We start from the raw sequence: 24,598 nt of genomic DNA on the forward strand, positions 1-24,598 counted from the left end.
AAAAAACTAATGAAACAAAAATAAATAATTTACCAGATAAGGAGCTCAAAGCATTAGTAAGAATAATGCTACCTGAATTAGGGCAATTACCAGATGAACACAGTGAGAATTTTAATAAAGAACTAGAAAATATGAAAAAGAACCAATCATAACTGAAAAATACAATAAATGAAATGAAAGACACACTAGCATGAACAAACAGCAGACTAGGTGAAAGAGAAGAACACACAAGTAATCTGCAAGGCAGGATAATAGAATTCACTCAATCAGAATAGCAAAAAGAAAAACATATTTAGAAAATGAGAACAGTTTAAGGTACCTCCACAGCATTATCAAGCACACCAACGTTTGCAATATGTGGGAACCTGAAGGAGAAGAGAGAGAAGCAGGTAAAAAAAAAAAAAGTATTTAATGAATTATGGCTGAAAACTTCACAAACTTGAAGAAGGAAAAATATATTAAGATATAAGAAGCACAGAGGCTCCCAAACAAGATGAATCCAAAAAGAATAACAGCAAAACATATCATAATTAAAATGACAAAATTTTAAATTAAGGAGAGAATTGTAAAGACAAAACAGAAAAACAAAGCCATATAAATTGAATCCACATAAAGCTACTAGCTGATTTTTCAGAAGAAATTTTACAGACCAGAAGTGAGAAGCATGATGTATTCAAAGTGCTGAAAAGGAAAAAACTGAAACCTAGAATACACTACCCAGCAAGATTATCATTTAGAATTGAAAGAGATAAAAGATTTTCCAGACAAGCAAAAATTAAGAGCTCATCAACAGTAAACCTACCCTAAAAGAAATGCTAAAGGGTCTTACATAAGTAGAAAAGGACTAAAATAAGAAGAAGCTATAGAAAAAGAAAGATCTGACAAGTAAAGGCAAATGTATAGTAAAGACTATAGGGCAACCACTTAAATAAACTAGTATAAAAGTTAAAACAAAAAATTGTAAAAGTGACTATAAATATGATAAACAGTGAAGGGATAAACATGAAGATGTAAAACATGACATCAAAAACACAAAATGTAGGGGAGGGGAGTAAAATAAATGTAGATATTTTAAAATGTGTTTTACCTTAAATGACAACCAGTTTAAAACAAGTAGATACAATTATTACTCAACATATATGAACCCTCTGGTAACCACAAATCAAAAACCTACAATAAAAACACAAAAGCCAGACAGAAAGGAACATATGCATACCACTAAAAAAATAATTAAACCACAAAGGAAGAGACTAAAAGAATAACACAGAACTACAAAAACAACCAAAAAACAAGTAACAAAATGGCAGTAAGTACATACTTAACAAAAACCACTTTAAATGTCAACAGACTAAATGCTCCAATCAAGGGGATGACTGGATAAAAATAACAAGAGCCACCTATATTTTGACTACAAGAGACTTCAGAGCTACAGATACATACAAACTGAAAGTAAGAGGATGGAGAAAGATATTTCATTCAAATGGAAACAAGAAAGCAGAGGTAGCAATACTCTTGTCAGACAAACTAGAACTTAAAACAAATTCTATAACAAAAAACAAAGAAAGGCTTTATATAATGATAAAGATATTAAAACAAGAAGAGGATATAAAACTCATTAACATATATACACCTAATACAGAAGCATCTAAATATATAAAACAAATATTAACAGACATAGAGAAAGTGACAATAATACAATATTAGTAGGGGACTTTAACATTCCACTTACATAACTGGAAATATCATTCAAGCAGAAAATCAGTAAGGATAAAGCAGTCCTAAAGACATATTAGACTATTTGGACTTAACAGGTATCTACAGGACTTTCCAACCAAAAACAGCAGAATACACATTCTTTTAATTTAAGTGCGCATGGAACATTCTCCTGGATATATCATGTGCTAGACTACAAAATAGTCTCAACAAATTCATGAGGACAGAAATTATATCAAGCAATTTTTTTTTCTGATCACACAATATGAAACCATAAATTAACTGCATGAAGGAAAAATGATAAAAAACCCCCACAAACTCATGGAGACTAAGCAATATGCTATTAAAAATCAATGAGTCAATAATGAAATCAAAGAGGAAATCAGAAAATATCTCAAGACAACTGAAAAAAAAAAAAAGAACATAACTTTACAAAATCCATAGCATTCAGCAAAATAAGTTGTAAGAGGGAAGCTTACAGCAATACAGGCCTACTTCAAGAAATAAGAAAACTCTCATATAAACAACCTACTCTATCATCTAAAATAATTAGAAAAAGAAGTATAAGCAAAGTACAGAGTCAGCAGAAAGAAGGAAATAATAAAGATCAATAAGAAAATAAACGAAACAAAGGCAAAAAATGGAAAAAAATCAATGAAACCAAGAGCTATTTTTTAAACATAAACAAAACTGATAAGCCGTTAGTCAGTCTCATCAAGAAAAAAAAAAAGAGTACCCAAATAAAATAAAAAATGAAAGAGGATCAATAATATCCAATATCACAGAAACAGAAAAAAATCATAAGAGAATACTACAAACAATAATATGCTAACAAATTGGACAACTTGAAGAAATGGACAAAATTCTAGAAACACAACCCTCAAAGACTGAATCAGGAAGAAACAGACAATAAGAACAGACAAATCACTAGCAGTAAACTTGAATTTGTAGCAAAAAAACAAAACAAAACAAAACTCCCAGAAAACAAAATTCCAGAACCGAATAGCTTCACAGGAAAATTCTAACAAACACATTAGTAAGAGCTAATACTTATCTTTCTCAAACTATTACAAAAATTTTGAAGAGGAGGGAACACTCTCAAATTCATTCTACAAGGCCACAATTACCCTGATACCAAAACCAGACAAAAACATAACTAAAAATAAAATTCATCAAAAGCCAGTACCTCTGATGAATACAGATGTAAAATCCTCAAAAAACATTAATAAATCAAATTCAGCAATACACAAAAAGGATCATACACCATGACCAAGCGGAATTTATTCCAGGAATGCAAGGGTGGTTCAATATCCACAGATAAATTAATGTGATACATCACATTACCAAAATGAAGGATGAAAATCACATGATCACCTCAATAAATGCAGAAAAAGCATTTGACAAAATTCAATATCCATTCATGATAAAAATTCTCATCAAAACAGCTACAGAAGTAACATACCTCAACCTAATAAAGGTCATTTATTACAAACCCACAGTTAAAATTATACTCAATGGTAAAAATCTTAAAGCTTTTCTTCCAAAATCAGGAACAAGACAAGGATGCTCACTTTCACCACTTCTATTTAACACAGTATTGGAAGTTCTACCCATAGCCATCAGACAAGAAAAAGGAACATTTAGATCTGTGTAATTACTTAAGGTAAAGGCATTATCAATTTTGTATAATTTTACTTCACACTTATTCATTTTTCTATTTTATTCTATTTGGAAATCACCTGAAATGACAGGAACACAAAGTTCCAATACTTAGTTATGTTTATATAAGTTGACTGAATATTTATATCCTTTTATCCTACTGAATGCTGACGTTCTAGAAGGTAGAAGCAAATTAGAAGTATCAACCTTTTGAGCTACCTAAAATATATCTGCATTAATAAAATGAAGAGAGCAGCAAACTGAAACTGAAACAGTAATTTGACACATAGTAGAGTGAGAAATAAAACACTGATCTATTTTGATATATGATTGAAGGTCATGTGCTTCTTTCATTCTAGTCTTTTTTCCTAAGACTATTTTATGACTATGTTTCTGTGAGTAATACAACCAGCAAAATCTGTGTCATCTAATTAAAACTGTGATATTTTCATTACTGAAACTTTTCATTTCAATAAACCACTAATTTTCTCCTTGAGAAAGGGAACAAATAGGGAATAACTGTTCAATATGTGGGTTACTATTATAATTCAGAAGCATAAAAATTTTTCTTGTAAAAAGATAACCAAATATATATTTAGAATATGATCTGTGTATTATTTGAACATGATGAATCAAGTGATAAAATATTAAGTGGACACCTTCAAAATCTGTGAAAAATTCAAAATGATCCCTACGTGCAAATCCATGAACATGAAAGTTAGTGCCTTTGTGGAAAATGTGTAATTTTTGTAGGTAAGCTTGAGTAAGTAGATCTTTAAAGAAGATCTATTCTCCCCAGCGCCTAAATCACACACTTGTAATAATACAAGTAGTCTTAACTCATTTAGTTTACTCAGAACAATGTAATGTAATCATTGTAGATGGTTCAGTGATTTATTACAAACCATAATACTTGGTCAATTATTTTATACTTTCATGCATAACATCCCACAGAAACATATGGCAAACTTTTCATAATAGGTTCCTGTAGACTTTAAAGAGACATTTTCTTTTATTCATATTAAATAAGCCCAAGGTTAAGAAATGCAAACACAGTAGAATAAAATATTTGAACAGTATTGTTTAAAAATTTCATACAGCTACCGTGGCAGCTTTACTTTCTCAATTCAGAGGAATAAACATTTTTCCCAGGATAAAATTTTTAAATTTCCTTAAAATGCTGTTATTTCAGCCTTTTCATGATTATACTAGCCTCTTAGACAAACTCGGTGGGCCAAAGGAATTCTAAAAGGAAAGTAGAAAATAGTTTGAAGTGAATTAAAAATATAATGTAAAAGTCATAGGGTGTAGCTAATGCCGTAACTAAAGGGAAATGTATAGAAGTAAATGCTTATTAGATGACAGAAAAAAAGGATTTCCAATCCATAACTTAAGTTTCTCCTATGAAAAATATTTTTTAAGAGAAAGGAAAATGAAGTTAAAACAAGCAGAAGGAAGTAAATAATAAAAGAGCAGAAAACAATGACTTTGGAAACAGAAAATAATAGAGAAAGATAATTGAAACCAAAAGGTATTTCTTTGAAAAGATCAATAAAATTAATAAACCTCTAGCAAAACCAAAAGAAAGAGAGAAGAAATTGTTACTATCAGGACTGAAAATGGGATATAATTACAGACCCAACAGATATTAAAAGGATAATAAAGGAATACTGTGAACATGCTACATATTTTCACAATTTAGAAAACTTATTGAAAACAACTACCAAAATTACCCAACATTAAACAGATAACCTGAATTGTCCTACACCTCTTAAAGAAACTGAATTCATAGTTAAATTCACCTCCAGTCCCAGATAGTTTCATTATCAAATATTTAAGAAAAAACAATATTAATATTTCAATATTTTCCACAAAACAGAAGAGGAAAGACCAATTCTTAACTAATTTTAAAAGGCCAGCACTACTGCGATACTAAAAACAGATGGTACAAAAACAGGGTCAACTTTAGGATAACAGCCTTCAAGTACAGAGGAAAACAAACAAATTAAAAAACTTCTCAAAAATATTGGTAAATAGTATCCATTAATATATAGAAAGAAAAATACAACATAACAAAGTGTTTACTGCGGGTATGAAAGACTGGCTCAATATTTGATAATCACTCAATATTCACATTAAAAATACATAATCATATTAACCAATAAAGTATTTGACAAAATTTACATCCATTCAAGGTAAAACTTTCAGCAAGCTAGGAATAGAAAAAAACTTCCTCAACCTGACAAAAGACATCTACAAAAAGCCCACATCTAACATCATACTTATTGGTAAAAGACTCAATGCTTTCCTCCTAAAATCAGGAAGAAGACAATTTGTCTGCTCTTACACTCCTACTCAACGTTGTACTGGATGTTCTAGCTCATTCAATAACACAAATAAGAAAAAAATCATATTGGAAAGGAAAAAGTAAGGCTGTCTTTATTTGCAGACAACATAATCATCTAAAGAGAAAATACAGTAGAATCTCCGAAAATCTGCTATACTTGATAGGTGAGATCAGAAAGGTAGTAAGACATAAGATTAACGTACAAAACTCAATTGTATTTCTATATATTATTAGAAATTATAATTTAATTGGAAATTAAAATTAAATAAAAATTAATACCATTCACCAATAGTATAAAAATATGAATCCTAGGGATAAATCTGACAAAAGATGTCAAAGATCTGTAGTTATAAACATCACATGATACAAAGTCAAAACAAAGGTCAATTGTGTTTCTGTAAACTAGCAATATGCAATTGTAAATCAAAATAATTTTTGAATTAACAATAACACAAAAAGTAAATACTTAGGTATAAATCTAACAAAACATTCACAAGTTATGAATGTTGAAAATTGCAAAGTATTGCTAAAGGAAATCAAGGACCTAAATAAAAGGAGAGATATATCATGTTCATGGACTGGAAAAAACCAACACAGTAAATATTTCAGTCCTCCCCAAGTTGATTTATTTTTAGTAAAGATAAACAGGTTGATTCTAGATTTTATATGGAAAGGCAAAGGAACTAGAATAAAACAATTTTGAAAAAGAAAAATAAAGTTGGAGAAATCACAATATCCTATTTTAATGACTTCCTATAAAGCTATAATAAAGAAGAAAAAGGGCTACTGGCAAAGGGAGATACACACAAAAATAAACTGAAAAGAAAGAACAGAGAGTCCAGAAATAGACCCACACGTATACAGCCAGTTGATTTTTGACAAAGCTGCAAAAGCTTCAGTGGAGAAAGGGCAGTGTTTTCAATAAATGGTGTTAGAACAATCAAGCATCTCTATTCAAAACAAGGGACCTCGAACTAAATCTCATACTTAAAAAAAAAAAAACTCAAAATGAATCACAATTCTCAATACAAAACGTAAAACTATACAGCATTTAGAAGAAAACATAAGAAAAAATCTTCATAACCTAGGGTTAGGCAAAGAGTTCTTAGGACACCAAAAGCACAATCCATTAAAAAAAAAACTAAGAAATTGGATTTCATCAAAATTAAATGTTTCCTCTACAGGGAAAAAATATTGTGAAGAGAAGAAAAGGACAAACCTTCATAAACCACATACTCAATGGATGACTTATATCCAAAGTATATAGAGAACTTTCACAATTCAACATGAAGAGCACAACGCAATTAAGAAAATGACTAAGATTTGAAAAGATACTTCACTAAACAACATATACAAATGGCGAAATAAGCACATGAAAAATGCTCAACATCATTAGGAAAATACCATTAGAGAAATGTAAATTAAAACCACAATGTGATACCACTACACATCTATTAATGACAATATTTTTAAAATGGAGACTACCAGGTGTTTGTGAGAATGCACAGCAAAAGAAATTCTCAAACATTGCTGTTTGGAATGAAAAATGGTAGAGTCATTCAGAAAAACAATTTGACAGTTACTTATACAGTTAAATATACACTTAACCATATGATCCAGCAATCCCACTTCTGGGTATTTACCCTAGAGAAATGAAAGTTACGTTCACACAAAAACCTATACACGAATATTTATAACAGCTCTATTCATAATTGCCATAACCTGGAATAACCTAACTGTCCTCAAGAGGTAAATGGATAAACTGGTTCATTCATACAATGGAATACTATTGAGCAATAAAAAAGAACAAACTATAGATATGTGCAACAACTTGGATGAATTTCACAGGTAATTATGCAGAGTAAAAGAAGCCAGTCTAAAAAAGTTATATACTATATGATTCTAATTTTATAATATTATATTAATATTTTATTAAATTATCAAAAAGACAAACTAAAGTAATGGAGAAAAGGGCAGTGGTTTTTAGGGATTAGGGATTAGACAAGGGTGTGATTATAAAGATATAATCATGGCACAATTATAAAGGCACAAGGGAGATTTTTGGAGTGTTAGAACTGTTCTAATCCCCACTGTGGTGATTGTTACACATTCTCTACACACGTTTAAATCATAGAACTGTATGCCAAGAATAAATCAATTTTATTGCATGGTAATTAAAAAATTAAAAACCAAAATCAAAAAGACTATGTTGAATAAAAATGAGGTTTACTCAGCACTGTCTTTCCCCAAAGTAGGTGCTCAATTCACATTTGCTGAACAAGAACATGAAAAACTGGTTGCATTTTCTGCTTCAACAGCAATCTCATTTATATCACTAAGTTTCAAAATTTTTGTAGCATGATTAACATTTTCTATCATGGTATCTGACACAGAAAGACATCTAGTTTACACACACACACAAAATCATTAAAAATGCCAATGAAAGTCAGAAATCTAGATACCTCAACCAATTATTTTAAACATTAAAAAGATTATCATTAATAATGGGTAACTTTATATTTATACGCTTATCTGTCTCATTAAAAAAAGGTGCAGGATCTATTTTGAAGTCATTACCCAAAGGCATGGTATACAAAACAGATATTTGATAAATGTTTATATAATCAGCTAATCTCTATTAAGCATGAAATGAGCTGAATAGCTATTAATTTACCTTAAATATCAACTCTTTCTAGGATTTATCCTTTTCCTTGAATTAGCAAGACTGAATATTAAGAATTCTTCTTCCATCAGACTCAAATCATGGTGTGTACTCATATCGCTAAATCATGTTATTTCTGTGCTGCTCCATAGTTTTAGGTTTTCTTCTCTAGGGAGACACTGAGCATTTGCCTCTAACTCCCATGCAACCAGCCAAATCTATTAGGATCCCAACATGTCATTTCGTACGGACCTGTCACAGGTGTGACTAAGATTCATTTACTCTAGTCAATTAGTTAAGCAGATTGGTTAAATCACTTATGTGTGACCAAACAAAAGCAACTTCATTTAAAAAAACTAATTTTGGTCTTACTTTGCTCTAAACTGTGTAAAAAAGAGTGTTTCTATGCTAGAAAATGATTAAAAATAGAGCTAAGGTTTTCAGAATTACCTAGCCTAAGAACTAAACACATTTTGAAAATTGTAAAGATGTTATTTGCATATGTTTAAAGTACAGAGCAAGTATAATTTTCAAACTTCTTTTAAATGTCTATTTGTTAGAGAATTATTTTAGAGCCTTCCACATTGTTTTTCAAGTATTCTGAATATTCACTTAACATATGAGATCATCTCCAGTTTATCTAATTTAAGTCAAATTTTAAATAAAAATTTTGAACTTTATAGCTTCAATAAATTAAACTATAAGGTGTATTACAATGGTGATAAAATATATTTATTTTTTACATCCTACATTTATGCTTTGATGTCACATTACACCATCACTTGCAAATAAACCAAACTGAAATGCTCCTGTCAGCAACCAGTCAAAAATATAATAAACATTTACTTATAATAATACTAACCAAAAGATTAAAAAAAAAAACCTAACCTGACTGAAGCCCTTAACGTAGGTTTTTTTTTTTTTAATTTTAGCCAGTCCATGATTAGGATCATAAACAATAATGAGTTTGCTTAACTAAGAATGAATTATGTCAAGTTGTGGTTTTCTATATTTTAGCTCTGAGGACATTGTTAATATTGAACATACTAATTAATAAGGACTGCTATCTATTATGAACAAGTAAATAATAAAGGCAATTTGGAAAAAAAAAGTTTACATACAAATATGCCCGTCATCAAACTTCCAAACTGTCATGAGCACCTTCACTGGCTTTATGGGTTTCCTCAGTGCCTAACATTTACTCTCACTTCCTTCACTCACCCACTCTTAACATATCATTATGGGTACAGGAGTTTAAACCACAGAGAAGCAACCTCTCCTACAAAATTACAGTTAAGGGTCAATTATCTTTTAGATAATTTTCACAATTTAGCACAGTTAATCATATCTGCATCATGGTGGGCACATAATTAAACAAGGCTCCTTGAAAGTATCAATTTAAACTTAAGGTAATGGAAATGAAAGAATCTGTCACGAGATTGTATTTACTTAGAGAAATTTTGTTTTGATTTAACCTGAAAAAAAAAACACTGAAAAACAATCCTAACATGAATAAATTTGAAATGTGTATGACAATCAAGTCTCAATATCATACGATTAATGTTCCTATAAAATATTAGCAAAATTGGGAAAAACTTCACAAAAGGGCAGTTTCTAAACACGTGGAAGCACAGAGACATGGTGATAAATGTCAATTATAATAGAGCTACATGATTATTAGGTTCACCTCGGGAGCAGTGTCATTTCAAAATCATTCAAACTATGATTTCATGATACAGGTATTCAAAGTTTGCTGCTCTCCCCAAAGCCCAACATTTATAATACTGAATTATTAGTAAACTCTTAAAAAAATTACCTGCTTCTGCAGCCATCTCTCATGCCTTCGTTGTTTCCGCCTCAGATTCTTCAGCTTGCTCCTTTCTTTCTTACTGAGCCTCTGATTAATGGCACCCAAAGAAAAACTGCCCGAGTGCAGGAAGTCCAGAGGAGAGAGGTGCTCCTCCTGCTCTGGGGCCTCCAGCATGCTCCTGCCAGCTGAGGGCAGGTCCATCAGGAAAGTCAGGCTGTTAGAACTAGCATGGTCAGAGTACACTGCAGAAGCTTCTAGACCACAATGAAATTCTCCTCCTCTTTGTGTCTGGGTCTCACGGGGAGCCACTGAAAATCTTTGCAGCAGAATATTAGGATCAAAACTGGATGAAATTTGAAAGGAACAGTTATTTTTGCTAGATTCTAAAGGCAAGCCTGAAAGGTCAGTAGGCTGTGTTTCATTTAGCCTGGAATAGGCAGTAGTCTTACTACGTATTCCATATAAGGAGGGTAATAAAGTCAGTTTCTCACTGATGTTCAGATCCAAACTATGTGATTTTCTATGAAAAGCTCTCGTAGTGCATCTGCCAGTCACAAGCTGTGGAACAAAAAGCTGGTATTTTGGATCTGACGCTTTGAACAGCAGTTTTTCATTCTTCATCTCAAAATACGTTGATGGTGCCTCTAGGCAGAGTGCTTCTGTTAATCTTCCAGGACCATTATTACTTTGGGCCATGTTTAAAAGCCTGTGATTTCTGTTTTTGGAGGCGCCACCTGTCAGCAGAGTTTCCTTGTCACAACCTGACTGAACTCTAGGATGTGACAAGTATTTCAGCGATGGTCTCATTAGTCGGCCTGCCCGCGTGGGCTGATAATCGGTCCGGCTCTTGGAGAGATGTACAGCTGCAAGCTGGCCACAGGAACATTTTGGAGTGCTGACAAAATTAAAGCCCCCTAAACGGGCCCCACAGAAAGGGCAATTCAGTTTTCCAACTGTCCACTGGGCCTACAGGTAATAAAGGAAAATAAAAACAATGCTTTCATTGTAAAGTAACCAAAGAGAGTGTGAGCTTTTTTTTTTTTTTTAAAGCCGAGCACATGAAAGTTTTCTATGCCACAGAAAAGGCCAGCTTTCTGTTTTCTGATTAGTAGACAGAGCAGTAAATGGAAACAATCCCACCAATAAATAGAGATAAGAATCCCCGAAGGTCTAGGATGGTAACGTATTGCACATCATGCCCATCTAAACAATACTCCTGAGAATTCTGAAAGAGTCTCTTAGACAATTGGCTGAATATGGATACAGTGTGAACTAATGAAAAGAAAAATACACTATGGAACCAGGAAGCAAATCAGTGTACAGAGCTTAATTTGCAAGTAAAATCTCACAGAAAAGTGTCTGTTTTGATACACTTCTTGCATACCAAGCACTGTGGGAAGGAACTTTACCCAACCAACAGAATAAAGCTCTTCCTGCCTTTTTACATACAACCAAAAGATACTGGTTGCATACATCAGCTAGTTCATTTTCTAGACTCAGATTACAAATTAATAGTGAACTAGCTTAAAATCATATTTTCAACAGAGATAGTGGAACATCTGCAGTGTCCTAATACATTCTGTAAAGTTCAGGACACTTATAAGCAGCACACTGGCATTTTCCCAGGAAATCATTATAATGTGAGAACGGGTACAAGGGATATCTAGCTAATGTTATTTTTTAACAAAAGAAGTAAGCTAGTCAGTGGGGAAATGCAACTATATTTTTCCCAAAATCACAGTAGTTATACTTTTCTAATACTTTGGTGTTTTGAACTGTGAGAAATAATGATGCCATAGTGAACAGGTGAGTTCTTGCTCTTATAATATTTCATTAAGGATCTTTAAAGTGTTATAATTTCATTCTGATTGTGCCAATGAGAGTCTTTAATTGTCCAGTTTATTTCACATGTGTGTGCAAATATGAATGATACACACAGGATATTCCATTCACTCAGTAGGTACTGTTCCAGGTGCTGGGGATACAGTACATAATGAACAAAATATAAAAAACCTCTGACTTCCTGGAGTTTATATTCTAGTAGAGGACTTAGGTAATTAACAAGATCAGTAAGCCATTAGTGTGTGTATAGGTGTATATGTGGATGTGTGTATGGATGTGTACAACAATTAATATATGTCACATATACTTAAGTATATTTATAAGTCCTATAAATCACTTACAGCATATGTGTAAAACACAGACAGGTATATAAAGTAGAGAAGGGAGAAAGAAGTGTTAGGAGTGGTAATAGTAGGGAGAGGCACTTGATAGCCTGGCAAGGCTATGCCTCATTAAGAAACGAGGGAAATGAGGAAACAGGTGAGTAGCTGTGGGAATAGAATTCATGGAAGGGGGAATATCAAGTGCAAAGTCTGAGTTATGAAAATACTCAAGAGTATTTTAGTAACAATGAAGAAGCCAGTAAGCATAATCAAGAGTTACACACCCTTTCATGTCTCTTGAAACAATTTGTCCAAGAAAAACAGCTCTAAAATGAAAACAAAAATATTTCAAAGATAGTATATTTCTAATTTTACTCAGCAACTAAGGAACTTACTTTTTGTATTAGGCAGTTTATCCATTCTGGAAGAGCTTCTACATTTATGTGCCACACATGACAAATATTTTGATCATCAGCTGAATCATGTCTATCCTGTTACATGAAACAGAAGAATTAATACTGTTAAAATGGCCATACTACCCAAATCAATCTACAGATTTAACACAATCCCTATCAAATTATTCAGGAAATTTTTCACAGAACTAGAACAAACAGTCTTAAAATTTACATGGAATCATAAGAGACTCAGAATTGCAAAAGCAATACTGAAGAAAAAGAACAAAGCTGAAGGCATAACCCTCCCAGACTTCAGACAATACTGCAAAGCTATAGTAATCAAAACAGTGTGGAATTAACACAGCCATATAGACCAATGGAACAGAATACAGAGCCTCAAAATAAACCCACACACCTACAGTCAACTAATCTTTGGCAAAGGAGGCAAGAATATACAAAGGAGAAAAGATAGTCTCTTTGGCAAGTGGTGTTGGGAAAACTGGACAGCCACATGTAAATCAATGAAATTAGAACACTCCCTCACACCACACAGAAAAATAAACTCAAAATGGCTTAAAGACTTAAATGTAAGACAGGACACCATAAAACTCCTAGAAGAGAACACAGGCAAAACATTCTCTGACATAAAGTGTAGCAATGTTTCCCTAGGTCAGTCTCCCAACACAACAGAAATAAAAGCAAAAATAAACAAATGGGACCTAACCAAACTTAAAGTTTTTGCACAGTGAAGGAAGCCATCAGAAAAATGGAAAGGAAACCTAATGAATGAAAGTGATCTATCTGATAAGGGGTTTATATCTAAAATAGATGAAGAACTCATACAACTAAATATCAAAAAACCCAAACAACCCAATTAAAAATGAGCAGAGGACCTGAATAGGCATTTTCCAAAAAGACATACAGATGGACCACACACATGAAAAAATGCTCAACATCTCTAGTCATCAGGGAAATGCACATAAAAACCATGAGATATCACCTCACACCTGTCAGAATGATTATTTTCACAAAGACAAGAAATAATAAATGTTGACAATATTGAGGCGAAAAGGAATCCCTCACACACTGTTAGTGGGAATGTAAACTGATACAGCCACTATTAAAAGTAGTATGCCAGTTTCTCAAAAAAATAAAAACTAGTGCTACCGTATGATCCAGCAATTCCTCTCCTGGGCATTTATCTGAAGAAAACAAAAATACTACTTTAAAAGGTATATGCATCCTAATGTTTATGGTAGCATCACTTACAATAGTCAAAATATGGAAACAATGTGTTGCCCATCAACAGATAAAGATGTGACATACATGTGTGTATACATACACACACACATACATACATACATACACAATAGAATGTCACTCAGTCACAAAAAAGAATGAAATCTTGTAATTTTTGACAGCATGGATGGACCTGGATGGCATCATGTTTAGTGAAATAAGTTAGACAGAGGAAGACAAATACTGTGTTTTCACTTACATGTGGAATCTAAAAAATAAAACAAACAATAAAACAGTAACAGACTCACAGATAGAAAAGATTGATGGCTCCCAGACGGGAGAGGGATAAAATCGGTGAAAAGGATTAAGAGGTACAAACAACCAGGTATATGATACATAAGTTACAAGGATATAATATACAGAACATGGAAAACAGCAAATACTTTATAATAACTTTACATAAAGTATACTCTACAAAAATACCAAATTACTATGTTGGATATCAGAAATTAATGTAATATTGTAAGTCAACTATATGTCAAATAAAAAAGAAAAGGAAAAAAGACATCCACACACCTCTCTTAAACAAAGAATCAAAAATCCTTGATAAAGTATTAATAAGTAAAATTTAACAATATATTACCATATATAGGTAGAAAATACAAAGGAATCCAAGAAAAACAACTAAAAAGTGACGTTTGCAGGATATAAAGTCAATACACAGATTCAACTCTATTTCTTTAGACTAGCCACAATAAATTGTAATGGGCTACTTGTAAAATATCAATTATAACAGCAGCAAAAAAACATGAAAAATTTAGGAATAAATTTAATACAATATGTACAAGATCTGTCCATTATAAACTAGAAAACATTCTTGAAACAATTAAGGAATACACAGTAGTGTGTATCTCAGGAATAAAAGATCAGTAGAGCATTCAAAAATCATTCAATATAATTCAACATATTAATATAATAGAGAACAGATATAAAAATGTTTTGATATACATGGAAAAATCATTAGATAAAAGTCAACATTCATTCATGATAAAAACTTAGAAACTAAAAATGGAAGACAACTTTTTCAATCTGATAAAGGCTACCTATGAAAAACTTATAGCTAAACTCACACTCAATGGTGAAAGACAATTCTTTTGCCCTAAGATTGAGAACAGAATGTCTTCTTTCTCACCCTTTCCACTCCACATTGCATTGATGGTCAAGGTCAGTACAGTATGACAAGAAAAAGAAATAAAAGATGTACAGATGAAAAATAAACAAAACATCAATGAGATACATTTTCACACCCACTAGGATGGCTATAATAAAAAATAAAAATAATAAACAGAAAATAAGTATCAGTGAAGATATACAGAAATTGGAACCACTGTACATTTATGATGCAGCCACTGTGGAAAATAACTGTGTTTCCTCAATAAGTTGAATGTTGAATTACCAAGTGGCCTAAAATTCCATTCCTGGGTACATATCCAAAATAGTAAGAAATGGGTGTTCAAACCAAAACTTGTATACAAATGTTCATAGCAGCACTACTGACAATAGTCAAAAGGTGGAAACAACCCAAATGTCCACAACTTATGAATATACAAATATGCTATATCCCTGCAATGATATATTGTTCATTCATAAAAAAGGATAAAATACTGATACGTATTATAACATGGATAAACCTTGAAAACATGCTAGGTGAAAGAAGCCAGACTAAAAGGCTACACATTGTATGATTCCATTTGTATGAAATACCCAGAGTCAGTAAATCCACAAACAAAAACCGTATTAGCAGCTGCCAGGGGTTTGGAAGAGGTATAAATGGGGAGTGACTGCTTGATGAGTATGGGCTTTCCTCTTGGGAAATGAATGATGAATATGTTCTGGAACTAGACAGTGATGATGACTGCACCACACTATAAATATATTAAATATCAGTAGTGGTAGATTTTGTTATGTATATTTCAGCCTAATTTTAAAAAAATAACAAAATAACTTTTTTATTTACAGACAACATAATATAAAGAAAATACTAAGGAATTCATCATAAAAGCTGTTAAATTAATAAATCAGCACAATTTCAGTATACAATGTCAACATACAAATTTCTGTGTACCACCTTTCTGTACATTAACAACAAACAATGAGAAATAAACACTTTCAAAATACCACTTACAGTAGCGCTAAAAAAAACCATTAACTACTTAGGTATAAATTTGACACAGTATATACAAGACCTGTTTACTAAAAACTACAAAACACTATATAGAAAAATTTATCATTTACCTTTTCTAGCCCGTGATTTTTAAGCAGTATCTTCAAATGACTGAAGACTGCCAAAAATGTGCTTTGATAACAGTGTGCTCATTTTTACTTTCTGTATTCTTAGAGGAAATTCATTTAAAAATCTGAATTCTTAACAAATGGTCTCCATTATAATAAATTTAAATGGACCATATAAAACTATTTTTGAAGGAACCTTGGGAAAGTGACAGAAGTGACTCAGTAAAAATAAGCAGTGTACCTTTACCTAAATACTTTACCTAATTTAATTTTTGAAGGAGAGAATTAATCTTACAAACATCCATACTCATATACATTAGCCCCTTCAACTAGGAGCTGATAGTTAGGCAGATTTGTAGTAACTAATGAATTTTTTTAAAGGCTCTCAAAGAGAATGTAAACTGGGACTGACATACAGTCATCTCTACTTCATTATTAGATCCAATTTTTTTTCTGAGTTTTCAAGGTTCTGTTCAACTAAGAGCTAAATAAATATTTCTTCACTGCAACAAAGAATAGAATATTATATTAAAGTGAGTTAGTGACAATCAACCTATCAATATTTATTGGTCATATAAACACAGTGTTGACCATATAAAGGGAATAAAGAAACTTCTTTATATGCCAAGGACGGTGTTTTATCTTACATTTACTATCCCACTTTACTATTTCATTGTGCATATTCTATTATTTCATTTAATCATATAAAGTGATCATAACATTTAATCACGTAAGATTGATCATGATACTAAGAAACCACTGTCTATTATAAATTCTAGAGATGTTTTATGAACATTCCTGAGAACAGAGTCATAGTTCTAGGTAGGTAAAGGAAGTTATACAATGTACTTACTCTTATTTCTACCAGGTAACAAGCATTCGTATTGCGCTCACTATGCCCAAGCACTGTTTTAAGGGTTTGATTATTTTACAGATAAGAAAATTGAGATAAGAGAAATTAAGTAACTTTTACATAACTTGCAAGGTCACAAAGCAAGCAGCACTGCAAGGACTTCCATTCAGGCAACATGCCTTCAAAACTGAGTCACTAAGCTTCCATTGTTACTTCCTAGACCAAATAAACAGTTGTCTTTTACAGGACAATCGTCTTTCTTACATCTTTACCTGGAGTAAGTTTTAAGGCATGATACTGCTATTCTTCCTGAGGCTTACAACAAAAAGCAAAACAAATCAAAAACTGGAAGCATAACTTACTTTTAAATTAACCAAAAAAATACACTAACTTATACAGAAGAAAAGTCAGTTTAGAAAAAATTCCACAGCCGATTCTGATCTGTGACCTCCAAACCAATCTCCTTGAGTACTATTAACATAAGGCAAGCATATTTTCTATGTATATTTAAAAGTTAAAACATACTCACATACCAACAAAAAAGACGAAAATCAGTTACAGAAATTGATACCAGTGGGAGCAGCATAAAAGGCTGGGTTAAGAGTATACAGTATTTCCTTTTCTGAAAATTAGATACGGCAAATGGAGACCACCAGGATAAACAGAAGCTTCAATTATAAATGAGACTGCCACCTACTTGAACTGTAATTATACACACTGTCATATATATATATATATTCATGATACTTACTTCCAATATAACTTGAAAGTAAAATAAAACATCAAACTATTAAGTTTATAAAGTCTACTGTCAATTAATTTTAAAAACTTTAAAATACATGTGATAAAACAAGTTTTAATGTATGTATTTTAAGATGAATGATTAAACTGGAAGAAACCCCATTTGAGGAATTTAAAGCCTGTAAAGTAGAGGCATGTCAGGTTATCTCCTTGAGGTAAAAATACACTGAAAATTAGAAAAACTGTATTAATTAGGATTTTTCAAACCTTACTAGACAGATTTTTCATGTCTCAAATTTATCATGTGAGCGAAGGAGGACGGGAAGGAAGAGAAAGTAAGCCAATTTTACTTAATGCTGTCAGAAAAATGTTGACAAAATATTTTATAAATGAAATCATTTGTTCAAGCAGCAGGGGGAGCTAATGCATTGTTATTTTGTTTTTTCTTTATGAGTAGGGAATGTTTTCAGAGAACTTTAATTTTAAAATTATATGTATTATCTTTTTATTATTTAATAACTAAGTTTTTATTATTTAATGATTGTTAAGGTTAAATGTAAAAAGTTGACATAAATACAATATTATTTATAATATTTTAAAAGATGTTTAACACTAACATATTTCCAATGTTAGTAATTACATTCCCTTAGCTAACTCACTAAAAATGAGCTAACTGTATTATTTAACTATGGACACAACAGGGAAAAGATCAAAATTCTATTGGACTGTCTGTTTCTTCTATTTGTAGTTTGAGAAGGTACTTCAAGGGTGAAAACTTCTTTTACTCAAAAGGTCAGAATGATAAAGGAATTGAAAGCCTCACTTAAGAGCAGGCTGTCCCCTGCATCCATTCTTGCTACCTTTCTAATTTCACTCTTTCACAATCGCCAGAATGATTTCTTAAAAAATTCAATAGTCATGTTGCTCCTTTTCACTGACTTCCTAGCTCTCAGGATAAAGACGAAAGTCCTTAATTTATCTTACAAGACCGTAAGTGATCTAACCAACAACCATCTTTCTAGCCTCAAATCTTGCCACACTCCCTCTTGATCTCTGCACCCCAATCATAGAAATCTTCTAGTTCCACAAATATATCACATCCTCTCCACACAGGGCCTTTGAATATGCTAGTTCCAAAGCTTGGAACTCCTCCCTCCTATACTGCCCTCACTACTCATCCACCGTATCTCTGCACAAGTGACCTCCTCAGAAAAGCTTTCTCCTTAGAACAACAGTCCTCTGTCTACATTCTACCTTTATGGCTTCCTGCATGTTTCCTTTTTCCCGCTTACACAGCTAGCAGTTTAATATTTACGTTTGAGCGCTATCCTGAAAGCTTCACGAGGACAGAACATTTCTCTTCTGCTCTTCATTGAATCTCCAGTGCCTATTACAGGACCTGCCATGTCTTAGCTGGTTTGAGCTGCCATAACAAAATACTACAGGCTGGGTGGCTTAGAACACAGACATTTATTCCTCACAACCCTGGAGGCTAGAAGCCTAAGATCAAAGTGCCAGCATGTTCAGGTGCTGATGAGAACTCTCTTCTTAGTTTGCAGATAGCTGCCTTTTTCCTGTGTCCTCACATGGTGGAAGGAGAATGAGATCTCTGTATCTTCTTATAAGCCACAGTCTTACTGGATTGAGCCTCATCCTTATGACCTTAAATTAACCTTAATAACCCCCTACAGGCCTATCTCCAAATACTTTGGGGGTTTGGGGTAACTTTGGGGGTTAGGACTTTAACACATGAATCTGGGGTATACACAGATACACATGTGGTAAGACTAAGTATGTATTAAATATGTACTAAGAAAACCAAAATACTTAAAATGTATTAAGCAATAAAATGTGATTTATTTCAGTATTATTTCAGTATTATAGCCATTGAAAGGATACCATCAGGATACTAAAGCCAGAGATAAAATGAGCAAAATATCTAACCAAAAAAGGTGAATGAGGAGGTCTATAATCCAATAAATCACCAATTCAGCATTCATTAATCACACTTATGGCCACCACTGTATTGGCAAATAGTGTTATAAAGAGGAAACGCTTCACAGCCTCATGATTAAAAGAATCATAACCCAATAATTATGATGCTTTGTAGTAAGGGTTGGACCATTCCTCAGTTCTCATTCTCCTCAACTCAATGGGATCTGGTATCTGCCCCTACAACTCTCACAGCTACAATGAACACTACCAATGATCTCCTGTTTGTGAAAACCAACACACACTTTTAATTCTCAGAGTCTCTCCATATGGCCATACAGCCTGTATGACATTTCTGTACAAATATCGGGACCCCTTTCACAGGCTAGCACCCTCTAGAATTGTGCAGCACACAACCTGCACATTAATGGCAGTATCTGGCTTTCTACATCTCCCTACAACATTCACTATCACTAACCAATCCCTCCTTCTGGAAGATGTTTGTCCCTTGACTTCCATAACACTATATCCTGATTTTCAATCCTTTCACACTACTCTTTTTTTCCTACTTTGTGATTTTTTTTTTCAGTCCATCCCTTAAATGTTCCTGGGCTGTATTCTTTCTCAGTCCATCCACACTCTGCATGGTGACCTCATCTACTTTCACAGCTTCACTCACCACTTACATGCTGATGACTACCAAATCCATACTCTTAGTTCATATCTCTATTCTGAATCCCATATCCATAGAACCAGCAGCCTCCGAGAAATGTCTATTTAATGTCTTGTAAGTCATATAAACTTGACTTGTCCAAAATCGTACCAAAATTGACTTAAAAACTAAAGCTGAGGACACTATCACTGCCCACAACCTCCACCACACCAGACTTCACAAGTGGAGACCAATCCTGTTATTTATGTTTTTAGGGTCTCTATTGTTGTTATTATTTGCTTTTGGTTTTGGTACTTGCCCACATCTCATGTTTCTCAGGTCTGAAAAGTAGAGCAGGAGTCACCTTTTGACCCTGTGGACATTGTAGACTGTCTCAAAATTCCATTCTAAATTCCCAGTCATACACCTTTCTACATGCCAGTGGCTGGCAAACTGAAGCTCAGATGTCCCAGATTCCTTTACAGCTCATGTTCTGCACATAACCTAGCTTCCACCAAGCTGATACATTGTTCAATATTATGAAAGAAGTGATGAGTGTATCTGCGTGTTTCCTCTAGCAAGCTTGGTTTTGAAGGTACTTGGTTATTCTGTAGCAAAAGTCAGTGATTCCAGTGTCTACTTCTTAGTTTTGTGGGGGTTGAGGCAGAGAGTGAGACTCCCACTTCCTGGCAGTGGGCAGGGCTGAATAAATATGGCTCTGGAGCCAACAGCTGTGTACACCATTTCCGCAGGTTCCTGACCCTCCATGTTCTCTGAGGGCCACTTTATACCTGCATAGAATGTGGAAGACAGGAGGCAAAGTCCAGAGTTTGCTCAGGGTAGGAAGACTCTAAGGGGAATCCCTGACATAGAGCTGGGGTGTAATATCAGTCTAAGGGTAAATGAGAAACAAACTTGTTGCTCAGAGGGACAAATAAGAAAAGTTGCCTGTCTCAACTTTGGTATTCAACAGAAGGAAAGGAAAAAAATCCTCCCCTCAGGGTACTGAAGAATTTTTTAAACAAAAGGTATAAAACATAAAGGAGATGATTAATAAATTCATCTATGCTATATTATAAACTCTCTTGATCAAAAGATACCACAAAGACTGAAATACAAGTTATATAAACTGGCAAAAGTTATCAGAAATACAATAGTCAATAGATTATTGGTATGTAGAATACGTAAAGAGCTTTCAAAAATCAAAACAAAACTATGTAATAAAAAACAAGCAAGAAAAAAAAAAAAAAGACATTTCACGGAAAACACAAACAGCCCCAAACAATGAGAAGATGTAAATTACTGGTGAATATGTGGAATTCACAGAAATGTTTAACCACTGCTCATGGGAACCTGTCATTTGAAAACAACTCAGCATTGCCCAGTGAAGTTGAAGAGGCACATATTCTATGACATGTAACTCCACTTCTAGTAATAATTCTTGCCCATGTTTGCCGAGAAATGGACAAGAAAACTTATGCTTTGTATGAGCGAAACAACTGCATATAACTCAATGGTAGAATAAATTATCTATGTAATATATTAATACACTAGAATACTATACAAAAGTGAAAAACTGGAGCTACACTATAAGGCAGCAATTCCCAGAATACCTATCTACACTGTGATTTCATTTACAGAAAGTAGACAAATAAAATACTTCCAGAAACAATCAAAACACTTACTTTATACACATACACATTTTAATTATATTATTAAAGAGGTATTAAATTAGCATAATCTGATAGGTGATAAATTTAGCATTCTTTCAGTAAAGCATCTGATAAATTACTTTTAGATTCCAGTTTTATTGTTTCCTTTAATTACAACAGATCCTTTTACATTTGTCTTCAGTATTTATACCAAGTGTATGTATTTATAAAATATGTTTGTATGGCTTAAAGAAATCCTTTTACATTCAACTTCAGTATTTATATAAAATGTATGTATTTGTAAAATATGATTGTATAGTTTAAAGAAATACTTAAAGAGAAGCAAATGCCAATATACCCACTACCGAGTTTAATAAGTACACTGTTACTATTTTAGAAGACCCTCAGGATCTCTAATCACACACTCCTCCTTCCCCCTAGACTTACAATGATATTGAATTATTCCTCAACTAGATGTCAATAGATTTTATATATGTATGTTTTACTTTATATGTACATAAGATATATTTTAATATGTATTAGTTTATATACATATAAATATTTAATATGTATATTTATATAAATATATTTGATATATTATTTTAATAAATATATTTTTATTCTACAAGTTAGTTTCATTAGTTTATATATTTTGTACTATGTGTATACATACACATTGTATTTTATATATAAAGTTACAGTGACAGAAAGCAGATCAGTGGTTGCCTGAGGCTAGGCTTAGGAGCAGGACAAATTGGCGTAAGGAAATTTTCTGGGATAATGGAAAGGTTTTAAAACTATATTATTGTATTGTATTCTTACAATGGATAAATTTTATGGTTTAAAAATTATACTTAAAACTCTATAAACAATATTTCTTATAATCTCTTCTGGGAAACCTTCAGCCATGACTAGCCCAGGCAACAGTTTGTTTGCATTCCTCTGCTATAGTACTTATCAAATCAGGCTACACAGCTTGGCCTATTTTCAACTAGAATTTAAAGCTCCTAGAGGACCAGGATGTTTCTTCAATTCCGTGTCAGTCTCTTCCACAACCCATCCTATTACACGCCAGAGCAGTGTTTGAAACTCTCCTGATCACTGAGAAGATGTGAAACTGCATGATACACTGGGGGAGGAGCAAAGGCAGTGTGGAGGTTAAGAGCACAGGCTCAGGACCTTCACTGTCAGGTTCAATTGTAGCTAAACTGCTCAGTAAAAGTGTACCCTGAGGCAATTAATTTAACCTCCTGTGCCTCAGTTCCATTATCTATAAAATGGAGACGATAATGTATCTTTCTTTTCTTATACTATAAGGAATGAATAATATACAACATTTAAAGCAGTAACTAACCAACAAGCATAAAAAAAGGTCCTCCACAGCATTACCACTAGGGAAATAAGTATCTACTGATAAATGGATAAAGAAGTTGTGGTGTGTGTGTGTGTACACAAACACATGCACACACATAATGGAATACCACTCAGCCATAAAAAAGAATAAAATAATGCCATTTGCAGCAATTACGGATGGACATGGAGATTGTTATACTAAGTGAAGCACAACAGAAAGAGAAAGAAAAGTACAATATGATATCACTTACATGTGATATCTAACAAAATGACATAAATGAACTTATTTACAAAACAGAAACAGACTCACAGACATAGAAAACAAACTTACGGTTACCAGTGGGGGAAAGGGAGGGTGGAGGGATAAACTGGGAGTCTGGGATTTGCAGATAATAACTACTATACATAAAATAGATAAACAATAAGGTCCTACTGTATAGTACAGTGAACTATATTCAATATCTTAAAACAGCTTATAATGAAAAAGAATATGAAAAGGAATATATATGTATAACCGAATCACTATGCTGTACACCAGAAATTAATACAACATTGTAAATCGACTATACTTCAATTAAAAAAAAACTATAACGATATACCACTATACATCTACCAGAATGGCTAAAATATCAAGTCCGAAAATACCAAGTGCTGCCAAAGATGCAGAGCAACTGGAATTCTCATCATTGCTATTGCAAGTGAACATTCACTTTGGAAAACTATTAGTAGTCTCTGCAAAAATACACCTACTCTATGAACTCCCCAATTCATTCCTATGTATACAGAAAAAAAGGAATAACACACAAACACATAAAGTCTTTTACAAGAATATTGATAGTAGTTTTATTCATAACCCAAAACTAGAAATTCAAATGCCCATCAGCAGAAAAAACAGATAAATTGTGGTATATTCAAATGGTATACTACTCAGGAAAAAAGGAGCAAACTACATATAAATACAAAACATAAATGAAAACATTATACTAAGCAAAATAAGTCAGGTCAAAAAAGTATATGCTATGTGATTGATTCCATCTGAATGAAGATCAAGAACCGGCAAAACTAGTCTACAGTGACAGACATCAATACAGTGGTTATACTGTGAGAGTGGGAGTATTGCCTGGAAAAGGGCA

General features: G+C 32.8%; 1 protein-coding gene across 3 annotated transcripts in view; it reads right to left on the bottom strand.

Annotated features, from left to right (window-relative positions):
* RNF180 (ring finger protein 180) overlaps nucleotides 1–24,598 on the bottom strand; it is a 164,360-nt gene that overhangs the window by 113,797 nt on the left and 25,965 nt on the right. For all 3 annotated transcript variants that reach the window (XM_072958605.1, XM_072958606.1, XM_072958604.1), the window contains exons 3-4: nucleotides 12,752–12,847; nucleotides 10,198–11,157 (exon numbers count right to left, since the gene is read on the bottom strand). In XM_072958605.1, coding sequence (XP_072814706.1) covers nucleotides 10,198–11,157; nucleotides 12,752–12,847 — 1,056 coding nt within the window. The remainder of the gene's footprint in view (nucleotides 1–10,197; nucleotides 11,158–12,751; nucleotides 12,848–24,598) is intronic.

This window comes from Vicugna pacos, chromosome 3 (genome assembly GCF_048564905.1).
Source record: "Vicugna pacos chromosome 3, VicPac4, whole genome shotgun sequence".
Lineage (NCBI taxonomy): Eukaryota > Metazoa > Chordata > Mammalia > Artiodactyla > Camelidae > Vicugna > Vicugna pacos.